We start from the raw sequence: 16,207 nt of genomic DNA, 5'->3' as shown, positions 1-16,207 counted from the left end.
ACAGGAATTTCTAACCCCTCCATGTTACACATTGGGTTATCCAACAGTGGCCACTACACAATTGCAACCTAAGGGTGTGAGGCAAGAAGGGTGTGAAGCAGGGGTGCGAAGTTTCAGCATAGAGTTTAACCTGGAAAGTTACCCTCTAGCTAAGTCAGAGTTTGTAATGTGAATATGCAAAGCATCTTGGAGAGGAATTCCTAAATAAACTCTCAGACCTTAATCTAGAAAGTATCCATAGACTTCCAGATTTTAAGATATGTCCTCTTGCAAACTGAAGATAGCCAGAAGCAATCCTTTTTTTTTAAAGCAGTATAATTTGATGCCATAAGCATTCTGTGTAGTTCTTCCCAGGCTATTTCGGTTAACAGTCCTGTAACCCGGTAAGTAAAACTCAAACATACCCAAGCCAGTCCTGTTCGAGCCCAAGATCAGAGGCTTGTTGAAGTGGGTATAGACACAAGAGGCATTGCCTTCAGCTTGGTACATACCCTACACCCTAGCCATCCCTGCAACACTAGAGTCCAGGAGTATTGGAGAAGAGTGCAAGAGAAGCCCCTCCCACGAGGAGCTGGGAGGAGAACCCAACTAGCTCTCCACCCATTCTCACATGGACCTTGCAATTCCGCTGACCTCTTTAGACAAACCATGGTTGAGGAGGTGAGGGTCCTTAGAAGTTAAAAATGGTCTGTTATTTCAAAACCCACTCTTCCTGTTCAACACACTAGAACAGTGTGTCACAGGCAAACTTCCTATACTTCCTTCAGCCGCATGTTGGCCACAGCAAAGCTTTACCAAGCTTCTGGCATGGGAAAGGCAGTTCTGGGGAGAAGGGGGAAGGACAGAGTGCGCTTGCACAGTTAAGGGGTCCCGAGTGTAAGGAAACGGCATTTGCAGACCAAATGGACAACCATGAGCCAGAACAAAAGGCGGCTTTGACAGGGGTCAAGGAGAGGGAGCATGGCTATGGGGATAGAGAGAGTGAAGCCTTGCAGAGGAGGGGCTGCTGAAGTTGACCTTGAGAAACAGAATTATGATGCCCAGGATGCACTGAATAGGGATAAATTAAGAGAAAAGAAAACAGTGAAGGAGAACGTATATAAGGTACAGCAGGAAGCAGGAACTGGCCTCAGCTGCCCACTGTACAAAGTGCAGCAGGAACCAAGGGAGCTAAAGCTCGGGCGGCAGCACTGAAAACAGAACAGCCAGGTCAAGGCCGCATTCAACCTAAGGTGTAATCTGCTGTGGTGGGTGAAAACACTCAGGAACTGGGGCTCTGCTTACCCATTAACTCTCCTGTCTCACAGGTTCTGCCATCTGCGTGCCAGGCACAGTCGGAGGTGCTGAGGAGTCATCGCCCTATCTAGTCCAGGGATCACTGAGTAATAAATAATGGAGCTATTGTATGATGAGGTCTGGGGAAAGGGATAAGACAAAGAAAGACAAGAGAGCAAAGAGGAGACACAGGAAAGCCGAACATGGAGGGAGAGACCACTGAGATACATGTCCTGCCACCTGGGGAAGCCAGACAAAGAGCAGATGGCTTACAAGGCTCACTGTGAGCCTGGCAGAAAAAGCATGGCGGTATAGAGGAAGACAGCAAGGAGGGCCATGAACATCTGAAGCAATAGCCAAGGCCACTAGGATTTTCATGCCACAACCAGTGTGGCTGTCTCTCCCTTCATCAGGGCTCTGTGAGGAAAAAGATCCTTCCATCTTGGCTGAGTGTGCATATCCTAGGGGTCTCCTTCAAAGCACAAAGAAGGCTTCTACCAGTGATTATGGGTTTATGGGGGCCATTTCATTTCATTGAAACTACCACATTTCACTCCATGGCCCCCATAGCCTTGTTCATTATTATAATGCTAACTGCATTTAGTTCAATATCAACACTATTTAATAATCAAAAGTCTTGTCTGGGATGCATGGCAATCTCTTAACTGTAATCCCTAGTAAAATCAAAATGAAAAACCAGATCACATATTTACCACATACAATGGCACAGAATATATATTACTATTCCAAAAGGGAGAAAGGGGATCATAGTGAAGAAATAATGGACCAACGCAAGACTAAAAGATAGCTGGACAAACTCAAACTCTGCATCTCCATGCCTGATATCAAAATACTCTTCAGATCTCCAACTCCTTTCAGCTTTGTTGACTGCTACACACACCTCTCTCGAGCTGGTTCAACACCCAGTTAGCAGCTTCCCTCTGCATATATTCCACGGCTCTGACATCTACAGCATTTTGAACTCTCCAGTGTAATCCAAGCTTCGTCTTCACAGAGTCCCACAAAGGCTTCTCTGAACCCTTATACAGGATACCCCTACCACACCTTGGCCTCAGTGACTTTCTTTAGTCATGGAGGGAGTCCATAACCTTTTCTTGTACTCTTGACTCTAAAGCCAGAACCACCTGACTGAAGCTGCCAAGTTCTGCTGCTTCCTGGGCCTGGAACATGGCCCTTTGTTCAGTTCCATCCGCATCACCTTTCTGCTTTTGATGGTTTCCTTCGCTGCCTAAGTTTGGCTGTCCTAGAACTTGCTCTGTGGATCAGACTGGCCTTGAACTTAGAGATCCACCTGCCTCTGCCCCCTAAGTACTGGGATTAATGGTATGTACTACTATGTCCAGCTCTAAGCTTTCCATTATTTCCTTTCATAAGTTGGAAGTTTAGCAGGTGAGTTCTTACCCTGAGGTCACCACTCCCTTTATTCCATTTAACATCAGGTTTTCTTTAAACTTCTTTTTGGTATTCCTTTCTCCTCAAACTGTACATCTGGTAATTTTTCCTTGCCCAGCTTGCTCCTTTTACTTATAGAACCACATAAATGTGGCTGCTAATAACCAATGGCACAGTCAATACCAGGCTGTCTAGAAATCTCCTTTACCAAGTCTCTTAATCCATAACTCAACTCAGCCTCAAACAGATTTTTTGGGGGATAAGGGAGAAAGCATCCGAATTCTTTGGCAAAATATCATAAGAATGGTTTCTAGGCCACATACTAATATTCTTCTCTGAAACCTCCTGAGCTGGGTCCCACAGTTCAAATCACCCTTGGCAACATTGGCTTCCATGTTCCTACTAGCATGACCCATTAGGCCCACTTTTTCTAATACAAAGTCCCAAAGTCTGTATTTCTCCAAACAAAAAAAAAGCAAGGTAGATCTATTACCCAGTCCCTGGTACCAACTTCTATCTTAGCTTTGGTTTCTATTGCAATAAAGTGAAACCATGACCATGACAACTCTTATAAAGGAAAACATTTAATTGGAGCTGGCTCACAGTTCAGAGGTTTAGCCCATTCATGGAGGGGAGCATGCTAGCATGCAGGCAGACATGGTGCTGGAGAAGGAAACATGAGTTCTATATCTGGATCAGCAGGCAGTAGGAAGAGGTAGTTTTAATGGATCTAGCTAGGGCTTTTAAAATCTCATAGTCCACCCCCAACAGGCCACCTCCTAATTGTTCCACTCTCTAATGATAAAGCATTCAGATATATGAGGCCATTGGGGACATGCATATTCTATTCAAACCACCATATTCCCCTTAGCAGGTGTCTTAGGGTTTCTGTTGCTGTGAAGAGGCACCATGAGCATAACAAGTCTTATAAAGGAAAATATGTGAATTGAAGTGGCGGCTTAAAGTTGAGAGGTTCAATCCATTATCATTATGGCGGGGAGCTTGGCAGCATGCAGGCAGACATGATGCTGGAGAAGAAACTGACAGTCTGTGATACTAAGAGTAGCATGAGCACAGCAGACCTGAAGCTCATCCTCACAGTGACGCACTTCCCCCAACAAGGACTCATTTTCTAAGAGTGCCACTTCCTCTGATCTTATGGAGGCCAATTACTTCCCAAAACACAAGGCAATGCAGAGATGTGTGCCTCTGTGTTTCTGATGGGTTGATGGCATTTGGGGAACTCTGTGCCGAGCCAGTCTGTAGCTACTCCCAGACTTCCTCTGCAATGTCTTTCCAACTCCCTAATACAACAAGCTCATTGTCTTCCCTGTTTTTAATCTACTCATATGTTTTCTTTATTCTTCCCCCTGTTGCTTTAATTTTTTCAATAGCTATCACCAAATAAAGAATTCTGCATATGAATTTGGCTGACAGAATATCAAATTAGGCAAAGATTTAAATTAGAAAATTACAATGCTATCTAGAATTTAGATGGGGAAAATGAAATAGCTTTAAATGTCCTTATTTATTAGACAAAAGTTAAGTAAGTTAAATAAATTTAACTTTAAAAAGTTAAATAATGATATAAACAAAGAATGAATAATTACATTCAGTGGTGTAAAGGAAAATCTCACAATGAAATGTAAAAAACGATAATAGAAGACAGAACTATATATTTAGGACTGCCTCAATTTTAAAAGTATCCTTTATGATGCACTATTAAAGTAAATGATGCCCAAGTAAATAAATATAATTTAAAAGATAAGCAAATATTACCAAAGCAAGCCAATGGTTACAACTTGGTAGAAGAATTATAAATATCTGTGATTATTTTATTCATTTCTGAATGTTTTGTTTTTTTGTAGTAAGTATGAAAAACTACCTAAGCTTTTAAAAATCTCCTCTGCTTGTAGCAACCAATCCACTTCTGTAGGGTTTTATCAGCCTCTGGTTCATTTCCACTTATTTCTGACATTGATGACAATTACCATTAGCAGGTCATATAAGATGCGGGGGGTGCTGATGTTGACTCAACACCTGATGTCATGGAGCTGGATGATAGCTATTCAAGCATAGATTTATGGTCTATGATTTAAAAAAATGGAAATGCCTCATCATGGAACAAGTCACAGGTATACACAACTATATACCTACTCTATCCCTAAAATACCTACTCCAAAGTAGGGACACTGCATTGAGGAAACCAGACCTGTTAGCTTACCTCTAAACATGGAGATAGAGAATAAACTACAATTGCACCAAAAGACAAAATCCCCAACTGTTTAAATTGCTAACAAGAAAGATAGAACAGACTATGAATGAGTAACTCAGGAGATGAAATGTGGCTTGCAGTTAGAAGTCCCCTTTGAGAAAGTGACATTTAAACTGAGACCTTAGAAGTGACAGTGGATTCCGCTACCCCAAGAGCTAGCTGATGGCTATTTGGACAAGAGTTGCAGGAGGAACATGAGATACCCTGGGAGGGGGACAAACACGTACATGGCGAGTGTGTCACAGAACCAGAATGTACTCTAAACAAATGGTTGCCAAGGAACAGAACTAGTGACACACAAATTAACTCAATAGGGTACTTCAACAGATACCATGCTGCTGTGCAGGACGAACTGGAACTCTACTGCCTCACCTTTGCCTACAACATCCATTTATCATCTCACTAAGAAATGGCTCATTTGCTCAACTGAGCTTCACAGTAGCTCTAGAATGGAAAATAAGGAAAATAACCCAGCCCACCAGGCAAGCTAAAGTAACACAAGAAATCGGCTTGTTTGTGAAATCAACAGTTCATCTTTCTATCCACTTTGTAGACAGGAAGCTCACAGGCCTATCATTCAAAGTGGATCACAGTGGAATGATATTCAAGGATTTAAAAACCAACAAAAAACAGCAAAGTCAGTAATTAACACCAATCTTAGCTAATGGAAGAAGAAACCACTTCCTTTAGTTTCCTTCATTACAAGTTCCTAAAGACTGTGTATCTTAACAAGCTATTTAAGACAATCTATAGCCATCGTAAAGTAAGTAAATGACCCATAAAAGAGTGAGACAACTAAGACCAAAGTTGGAGAAGAAACCAGCACTGCAGCAAACTTAACTAGAAAAAAACCGGCAAGTCTCAATAAAATGAAGCAACAGAGATAAGCACAGTAAATAACCCTCAAGTACACACAGGCTAACTACCAAATTACCAGCAGCATAAATATCATCAACAACATGCATAAAGCTCACATGTTCAAGGTCAGAAAGAAAAAGAGAAGCAACTTACAAAGTAGGAAAAAGTGAAGTGGAAGGAACAAGAAATGTGTAGCTGGGGAGGGGGGCACTATTCTTCCCAGGGAAGAGGATCTTTCCTAAAACATATGGGGAAGACCACAGCCTCGCTCGGAGGTGCAAATCTCAGCAGGAGTATCCCAACAACAACCAGACTATTCCCTGAGGTCTCCTCTGTGTTGCTGAAAGGGGGAAAGTGAATTCTGCTAAGTTCTACAGAGTGTGCTGGAGCCACCTGACAAACCACATGCTGTGTCTGTTTCCTAGAAAAGGTTGGCTTCATCCTTAGTGACGCTAAGCACATATGGCAGCTGTTACTCTGATCCTGACGACTCTTTCTAGCACAATGCCGGTTATCTTTTCCAGTTAGTGAAGAAAGGGAGGATGAGAGGGAGGCCATCAGGAAGAAATAAACAGGCTTTAAGAAAAGGGGGCAAAGAGCATATGAGACGTGAAAGGGAAAGGGGAGGCTATTGTGGGTAGAAGGACACAGGTAGAAAATGGGGCATACAGGGCATCTGAAATGAGCACATGTGTACAGTCTTATCATTAGTGTCATTAGAGCCTCAAAGCTGTATTTCCACAGCTTTTCACATTGTGTTAGAAAACTTTTATTAACAAGAACCAGGAAAAGGGCAGAAGATACAAGGAAAAGAAACCACTTTCTTGTTAGGTAATAGTTATCAGCTGGTAAGAATTCTTCACAATTATCTTGGTGCCTCTCACTTGAGTTCCTTCTGGTTTTACATTCTGAAACTCCATTCCTATACTCAACCAGAAGACAGCAAGAATGTGGGAACTACCCTCACTCAGTGTTCTAGTATAGTCATAGACACTGGGTCCGAGGTTATGACCAGGACACTGAGGGAGGACATGCATTTCTAGACAGCCATAGTTACAGGCTTCTTGGGAGTATGATTTAGAACTGCATCCAGAAAGCTGTATTCACAAGAATATATTCAAGAATTCAAGAAGATTCCTTGAAACTCTCTAGAAGAAAAAGAAACTCTCAAAGTATTAGCAGGAAGGAGATGAAATAATTTATTAATGTGTAATCAAAAGCCTTCAAATTCTACTCTCCGATCTAAAAACACTAGTACTACATTTTGTTTTGTTTTTCTTCAAGGAAGACAGTAAGGAGAACACAAGGATTAGCTACAAATCTCTTCAGTCTGAGGCATGTGATAACTGGAAACTAGACAATAAAACAAAAATCAATAGAAGACACGTCCAGTATAATAAGAAATATCTATAGTAGAATATCATATGGCTATTAGAAGAGTATAAAACAGCCATAAAAGGAAAATAGTAAATGTAAAAAAAATCCCCAAAAACAAAAACAAAAAAAATGTTTGCAAATCCAGTATGAGCCCATCTTGACAAATACAGCAAATGACAGACATCTGACAAGAAGCACATGACCAGAAAATGGCAGGGGCCATCATGGCCCAGAAGGCAGGAAGATGGGACATAGTGGCTTGTTGGTACTGATAGCAGAAGTGATGGGTAGCAAGTTATACTATAGTAGCAGTTGCAAGGCAAAGAGTATTCTGTAACCCGAGTCTGGCTAGAAACCTCAAGCATAAGCTCCTAGAAACATGCTTGCTCCAGTTAGATCCCACATATCCCAAATGGGGCTATGGGTTGGAGCCGACTCCTCAAACGTGAATCTGTGGAAAGCATGTTGGAGAAGGAGAGAAAAGAGGCATACTTATAGGGGAGACCACACTTAAGGCAGAGTACATGGCCACATACTAGCTCTGCAGTGATTTCTTTTTCTTGTTTGTGATTTGAACTTCCTACGATAAATACTTAAAGTTCACTAGCTCTCTTCTATGTCTTCCTTGATGGTGGATAGCTTCAGGCCATCTCAGAGTCATGGGTCTTCCATGGCCACAAGCTGTGTGGTGGCCTTGGGTGAAGTCCCTTAGCTGGTTCACCAGACATAGTCCTGACCCTGACTTCTGACATTTTTAGAACTTAGCTTGGTTAGAAACTAAGTTGATTCTTTTCAGAATTTAATTATTCAAATTTATCCATTTAAATGGGCTCACCACTGTGCAGTACTTAGAGGAGGCTAATGTGCCAGCAAAAATTTCTTTTATTTTCAATACTGAAATGAACTTGGAAGGTATCTAATTTTGCTTCAAGCACTTTCAAGAAGCTGTGAATGCTTCCGCCTCCTGCCAAATTAGCTGCCTGTTTGCAGTCTCCAGCGAGGTGGAGGAGGCTGAGCAGTCGGCTTGCTTTCTTCTTAAAGATGCTGTGCCAGTGAGAAGAATGTTTCCCCTGCAGGGAAATTATCTGCTGGCAAAGACCCTGGCTGGGCACTTCTCCAAAGTAGAGCTAACTCCTCAAGGAAGCCACCAGGCTGCTTTGCCCCATCCAGAAATTCTCTGGCATTAAGAACCGATGTGTGTACAAATCAGTTTCTAGAGAGCTTGAGATGCTGGCCAGCAGCAGCTTCCAAAACTGTAGGAGAAACAGTGAGTCCAACTTGATGTGCCCAGCTAGACAGAGGGGACCATGCATAGATATAAGGACTTGATATTAAAACAAGCAAACAACCCCCAGAGCCCACTAAAGTCAGATTATGATTCTATTGTTGCTGTTTGTTTTTAAATACTGGCTATCTGAAAGATGAAAGGTTATCCATTGAACATAAAGGGGGGGAATGGAGAAAGAGAGAGAGAGAGAGAGAGAGAGAGAGAGAGAGAGAGAGAGAGAGAGAGAGAGAACCAGCAGCTTTAAAGACAAGTTGGATCTCACCATATACGATCATTAGCAAAATAGCTAGCACCACAGTTGGGATAGTTTGGTTCTGGGAGGAGTATCAAGCAGTATTTTTTTAAAATCTATTATAAAACTAAATCTCACTCCTCCACTCTTCTCTCCATACCAAAGGAAACAAAGGTATATACATCTATGATTTTTAAGCAAGCCACCAACCATAAAGGAAGCACTCACTAAGACAGGAGACAGAGAATTACAGAGGACAAGGGTCATGAGCACTACAGGCATCTGGAAACCACGGAAAGACACATCTCAAAGCCTCTCTGCTCTGCCCCAGATCTCTAGATCGGCAAAAAGTTACTTCCTCTGTGCAGGATTTGAAACTGAGTAAGGTATGCAGGGCCTTCAAGAGGACCAGGCACTAGAAGAATTTGGAAAAAGAAGGCATGCACAGAATGTCTGCCCAAGGAAAAAAGGCAAAATTTCAACTCAAAAGGAGCTGGGCAGAAGCCCCTGATTCCTGGATAAGATTACAAAGAAACTAAGCAGAGGAAGCAGATGGAAGGGCTTTACATAAGCTTTCATTGGTATGGGGCAAGTTTGCTTTATCCAATCAGGCCAAGGGTTCAGTACAAAGAGTGAGAGAAGACCACACTGCAGAGCAAAGTCTTGGATGACAGTGATAAATAGCACTTGGAAGTAGGTCACTCTGTGAAAGCCAGGCCTGATGCTAGGAAGAAGGGGTCACCAAGAAGGGCTCAAGGAACCTAATGCAGAGTACCCTCAGGTCCAGGTGGAGTAGAAGTCTAGAGCCCTCTTCCCCAGAGAGGAGGCAGGAAGCCTACAGAGCAATCCCAGGATAGACCAACGGTAGCATGTGCAAAACAACACTATGGTTCTGTGGTTCCTGCTGACTTTACAAGCACTGTCTGCACTTACTAAATCATACCGGAAGGTGACCTGAGCCTCTGCCTGTCCTCACCATTCAAGGTAGGGCAAGTGAGAGGCTCTCAAACACCAGGCACATGAATGAATAAACACCCATTTTATTTATCATTTTCATTTCATTCATAGCACAAGCGAGACTGAGTGCTTCCTAAAGGCCATACAAACACTGCTGCCACAAGAGCTTTCCCCCTGGAGAGTCCTGACTGCTGACAGAAGTCGCAAACCCACAGCCACTCACAGAAAGAAGTTCAACAGAGCCACATGACAAGCAGACGAGCCCTTCACTGAACCTTTTAGAAGAGCTCAAATCAAAGGCTCGAGCAGACATCTGCACACTGCTGTCCATGTCCTATTCCAACAGCTAACAGGAGAAACAGCCACTGCCCGATGTCCATTAACAGAGGAGTAGACAAAGCAAATGTGAGAAACATGTACACAGGACTGCTACTCAGCCGGAAAACAGGGAGTTCTGACGAAATCTGGTAAGTGAAACAAACCAAACACAAATGGAAAAATGCTCTGAACCCGCGTGTAAGACATAAGGTATAAAGAAGTAAAATTCATGGAAAAAAATGAAGAATAACAAAAACAGAAAGTGAGTTGTGAGCAGGATGGCATTATTTCAAGAACACAGCGCTGCATCTTGTAAGATGAAGAATGTTCTAGAGGTTGCCTACACGGTAGCAACAATGCACTTTACCACACAGTGTACTTAAAATGGCTATGATGGTAAAACATAGTAAGTCTCTTATACCACAGCTACACATAAAAGTAGTTACTAAACATAAAAAGTAGTTATCGAACCTGAGTACATAGAGAATAATTCATGTTTGTGCACTGGAATACAGACTTTAACTATACATTCTACATTAGCTGTTTTCTTTTGTTTTGAGATGGGAGATTGTATAGCCCAGACTGGTTTTGAACTTATTACATAGCTGAGGCTGGCCCTAAACTCCTGATTCTCCTGCATCTATCTCTCAGTGCTGAGAATAAAGACATATATTATCTACCTGGCTCTGAGGAAGCTTTCTTAAAAGGCTAATCAGAATTTACAGATGTAATTTTCATGTACAACACTACATTCATACTTTAGGAACCTGAGCTGCAATTTACACCCCAAATTCATCCTGCCAAACACAGAGTACAACCCCCAAAGAGCCACTCTGTAAGTGCAGGTGCGCTGCCAGGGAGCTCTCCCTCCTGCTGGGCCTCACCCTGCTGACTCTGCTTATGGCCTTCTCTCAGCATGACTCCCTCTGCCCTGCTCTCCTCTGGAAGCTCTGTATTTCCTGCAGTGGACCTCCTCAGTTAGTGACATCTCTCTGCTGCAAACACTTCAGGGCCAGCAAGGACACACTTCACCTGGAAATCACAGAGTAAAACCTCTAGCACAAAGTCAGGGCAATGATTCTAAGTCTTTGGAAGGTGGGTGACGAGGACTGAGTCTCCAGTTAGTATTCACTGCCTCTCTCTTCTTCAAGCAAAGCCTTGTTACAGGCTGGAAACGTTATGACCTTAGTTACAGAGGAGAAAGTATACTTAAGACTCCTTGCAACCCTGCTGGCTACTCTATGACAAGAACTCTGGTCACTTAGTCCAGAGTGTAAGCTTCTGTGCCATTGAGAATGAGCTAAACTACACAAGAAACTGGCACCAATGCAAGGAAATACCATTCGGTTTCCAAAAAAAAAAAAGAGAGAGAGAGAGACAAATGGTTCTCATGAATCAAACTCATACAGATTCCAAGAGACTGGCTATAGGTCACATCAACCCTAACAAAGATTGCTGCTGGAAGCCACAGGGCCTCTGTTTTTTTGTCACCCAACACATTAGGGCATGGCTATCCAATTGGGGTGTGGCACTAGAAATCATTCCCTTCTTGATACATCATGCCACATCAGTCCTTTCCACCATCCCAGAGAAGAATGCAGACACAGCTGCCATCTACTCGGAACTGCATGCTGTCTTACACTCATTCTACATGCATTCACATGACAAGCCCGTGTTCCCAGACTCTCCACAGAGAGCTGGAAGCCGAGTACTTAGCAGGCTGTCAGCACACAGCAGATCCTCTCAGTACCCACTGCTCAGAGGGAGCATCACAGCCTGAGGTTCCATCTGAGAAATGAGCATGCTCTGAGTCCAAGCTGTGGATTATGTGGAATTAAACAACTCTTTAATGAGGGCCCAGGTACTAAACATATTTCTTTCAATGTTCTTCTACCTTAATTTATGCTGAGAGTATTTATACCTGCAACATTAAAAAAAAGATGGTAAAAACAGCATGGCTATAGCTTTAATTATGCTTCCATTTTGCCCACTTTCTAGAGCCAACAATTTCATAATGAGGTGTCTGCCTTCCCATAAGTCAGAGTAGGCAGTTTTTGTTCAATTATATTTTAATTCATGGGTAATCACTCTTTGCAGCAGGTAGCAAGTGCAGCAGACTGAACCAGGGAGAAGGAAGGTATGATGAAGTATTAAATAATTTTCTTTGAATTTGTACCAACAAGTGTTACATGAATGTGTCTGTTTTCAGAAGCCAGGTGAAGGGGATGCATCTTGCTCGTATCGGAAGCATCCAGAAGCCACCAGCTGTAATTCAGCTACAACATCTTGCTTCTCAGCTGGGTTTCTCTACTGCCTTTGCTCACTTTCCTACTTTATCATAGGGCATTCTGCTCCTTCTACCACCTTTTGTCAAGGATCACAACATGACCTTGAGGCTATTTAAGTAACTGCATCATCTCTGGGATTGTAACACTTTGCACACTATGTCTTATCTCAATAATTATAATGTTCATGCCTAGAGAAATTTATGAAAAAAAATAAAAAATACCCTAGAGGACTCAGATGTCTTATTAAATAAGACATATTCAATCTGAAACTATTTGCTAAGTTATTAATAACCAGGAGATATGTATGACACTATTAAATAAAGTAAAGAACTTTGAGATCACAAAGTTTCCAACTTAACAAGAAAGATGCTCATGTAAACAGAATTCTTACTGCCTGTCAACTTGTAATCATCTTCCTTGTCAGGCCCATTGCAGGAAAGGGTACAAGATCTGCCCCACATGTTCATACCTGAAACCTGGAAATCTCTCTTTACCCCCTACTTCCTTGATCTCATTTTTCTATCTCTATGGCTAAAGCCCAGACCCATGCCACCATTATCTTCCATATGGTCTAAACAAACAGCTTCCTTCACAATATCCTGATTCTACACTACAATTTCCACAGTAAGTGCCCTTGAGATTACCGCCCCAGCCAAGGCCTTCTCATGTTTGCCAACATTCTCAGAGGACACCCTCACTGAAGTACCCCACATGGGCCCACACAGGCTACCACCAACTGCCCCTCACCTCCCAGGAACATACGAGTTTTGTCAAAGCTGATATTCAACATCTTGTGCCACCCTTCTTCCTATATTCCACTTATTCTGGTCTGCCTTCCATTTCTGCTTCTGCAGCATGTGGGTTCCCTTCTCTTTCCCTGGAATGTGTTCTATCAGTGTCTTTCCACTCCACTCGAGTCTGAGATCTCCTACTCCAAAGTCCTCCCTGAGCACTCCTCACGAACACAGCCCCCAAAGCACCACACGCCATTTCTCCTTCACTCCTCTGATCTTCCGGCCACCCACAGGCTGATTATCTCCTCCAGCTGGCATGGACATCGAACACTGCCAATACCAAAGGCCTCTGTCCTAGGGTCTGATTGAGAGCAAGTTCTCAGAAGGAGTTTGCTGAAGGGTGGATTGTCTCCACAAAGAATGATAAAATAGTGATGACAGGCATGCAGCAATGTGCGCTGGACAGGAACATTTTGTTTTGATAAGAGCTGGGAATAGCGTGCAGAATGGGTTCATCTGCATGGTGCCTTTCTTGCAAAGCACATGGCAGGAAAAACAAATACCAAACCCTGGAACAAGCAAAGTAACAGCTCCTATGGCACAGTTTTTTTCTATGTAGCTAAGTCGGAGCCACAAACTGAAGGCCCAAAACTTGTAGAGGGTTGTAGTGAGATGTGCCAAGATATAGCGAGATTGATGTGCCAGGCTGCATGGAGATGGATGTGCCAGGCTGCGCGGAGGTGGATGCGCCAGGCTGAGCTGAGGTGTGCTGCAATGGACAGGTGGTGGGGATGCTGACTGACCATAAGGAATCAATGAAGTGACATTTTACTTATAGACACAGTGAGTCAGAAGAGTTCTGAGGATGTAAACTGGTACACTTTAATGACATTTTATCAATACTAGGGAAAAAAACTGAATTTCAAATCAATTAAAATACAATATCACTTTCAAGAGGACTACATATTCTACATTTTGTGGAGAAAAGAGAATTCAATACCATACATATATATATATATATATATATATATATATATATATATATATATATAGAGAGAGAGAGAGAGAGAGAGAGAGAGAGAGAGAAAAGAGAGAGAGAACGAAAACTAGTGACCTGAGCAGAGATGAGAGTTTTTTTTATTTTGTTTTGTTTTTTGTTTTCAAAGATAGCAACCTAAGTTTCCAAATGGAAGCAAACTAAAGGGCTCCACTGCACAGTGGATGGGGAAGGTGGTGCTGGATTCCAGGGAGACAAATCCCAGCAAAACCATTTGACTAGACAAACAGTACTTAGCAGATGGGATTACACTACTGATATCAATGCTGAAGCATATCATTAAGTGATAGAATCCTATGAATGATTTTTTTTTCCTAGTCCCCATACAAAGTAGCTGAGAAAAGCACTGCCAATTTCTAAGAGCCTAAAGCTCTTCAGGGCTTCAGAAAGAATGCCTATTCAGTGGCTCTGAGAGGGTTCTTGTGTTTCAGGGTTTCACTAATATTTGGCTTATTTCAAGACAGAATTATTTAATGAGCATAACTTTCCTCAGTAATCACACATGAAGTTTGAAGGTGGCATGGTGAAGGCGAAACTGGACACTATAAAACAAACTTTGGGTTGCCAGAAATCTACAGACCCCATGTCTCACAAATTGGCTCTTTTTTCTCTTTGGCTTAAGAAACACGGGATCTGGGCTTTAGTCTGCTGGTCGCCAACAGGAACAAGGCAGAGATGCGATTGAAGGTGCTTCCCAGGACAATGAGGCAACAATTTCTCATAGACATCTACTTTCCACCACGGGGAGTACTAACTGGATCAGGGAGCAGTCCCAGCCTTGGCTATGAAAGTAGGTCCCCAAGTGGGATAGGATTAGGACTGAGAGCAAGGTTCGGGAGTCAGCCGGACCTGGACACCACCACAGCTCTCATTCATAAACACATGCACATGTAAACCAAGGCCATCGTGACTCAGAACTGAGAGGACAGAGATCACTCAGTACTGTGCCTGCCCCAAGTAAATGCTGAAAAAGGACAGCTCCAGAAGGCGTCCTGTGAGTTCATTTCACTCACTCAGCTCATTAGTTTATGTGACATTCTCTTGGTAGGAAGCATGAAGATTGAGGGACCTTAAAACTGGGGAGTAGCCCAAAGCCTTCTCATCTGGCTCCATGTTTCCAGATGTTTTCATTATCACTGTCATCTTACTGATGAAGTCACCAAGGACTTGAGCACTTAGGCTAAGAACTCAAGGTCACCCAGTCGCTAGACTATTTAAAATACTCTCTTTGGTGTCTTCAGCCATCCCGTGATGTCTGAAAGTAGTGAAGATAATTCTCTGGGCTATGGAATGCCCGAGGATCAAGGCTGCCCCTGTTATTACAGATAATTTATAAAAACAAGATAAAAGCATTTAAGCCAAAGGGATCATGCACTGGGCAATCAAAGTGCCAACTTAAAATATTAGACAGTTATGAAAATGATAATGAAGCTTGTAACCATCTTTGCTAATGCTTATTATGTTGTTAAGCAAAAAGTCAGAGAACATAATCCCATTTGCACTGTGATTAGAACTAAGTACAATTATGTATATACAGCACTGGCTGGAAAGAAACTTGGAAAATGGCTGTGGGTGATGTGCTGAGGAGGTGCCCTTGCCCAAGCTTTATTACCATCAAGTGACTATAATGTAGTTGGCACCATAAATACCATCACAGTACAAATCATGGGGAAGAGACATTGCTGTTCACTCACCCAGGGTTATACAACATGACTGCAGACAGGTTCTCACAGGACTTGGAGAGGTCGGTCATAGACAAGCTGAAGGAGGACAGAAGGCCACTCTAAGAGCAGACACAGGACAGAGTGGTTACCTTAGTGGGTATGAGACGGCCAGTGCTCAGCATCCATTGCCTTCTGCTAGTGACGGGCAATGAGATGCATGCACTCATATGAATGCTAATACCTTGCAGATGAGGGATAGTTGGGCCCTTATACACCAGTAAGCACCTTATAAAAAGAAAATGTATTTATTTATTTGTTTGTTTGTTTGTTTGTTTTACAGCCTGGCCTCTGTTTCCCCTCCCTCCTTTCCTCCCAGTGCCTTACTCCCACCTACCCCACCCCAATTCACTCCTCCTTCATTTCTGTTCAGGAAAGAGCATGTCTTCCATGACTATCTACAAAACATGACAT

At 42.6% G+C, this 16,207-nt stretch overlaps 1 protein-coding gene across 2 annotated transcripts in view; it reads right to left on the bottom strand.

Annotated features, from left to right (window-relative positions):
* Kif16b (kinesin family member 16B) overlaps positions 1–16,207 on the bottom strand; it is a 248,663-nt gene that overhangs the window by 92,147 nt on the left and 140,309 nt on the right. For both annotated transcript variants that reach the window (XM_038329839.1, XM_038329838.1), the window contains exon 17: positions 15,767–15,855. In XM_038329839.1, coding sequence (XP_038185767.1) covers positions 15,767–15,855 — 89 coding nt within the window. The remainder of the gene's footprint in view (positions 1–15,766; positions 15,856–16,207) is intronic.

This window comes from Arvicola amphibius, chromosome 5 (genome assembly GCF_903992535.2).
Source record: "Arvicola amphibius chromosome 5, mArvAmp1.2, whole genome shotgun sequence".
NCBI lineage: Eukaryota > Metazoa > Chordata > Mammalia > Rodentia > Cricetidae > Arvicola > Arvicola amphibius.
This window is presented reverse-complemented; position numbering and strand designations above follow the sequence as displayed.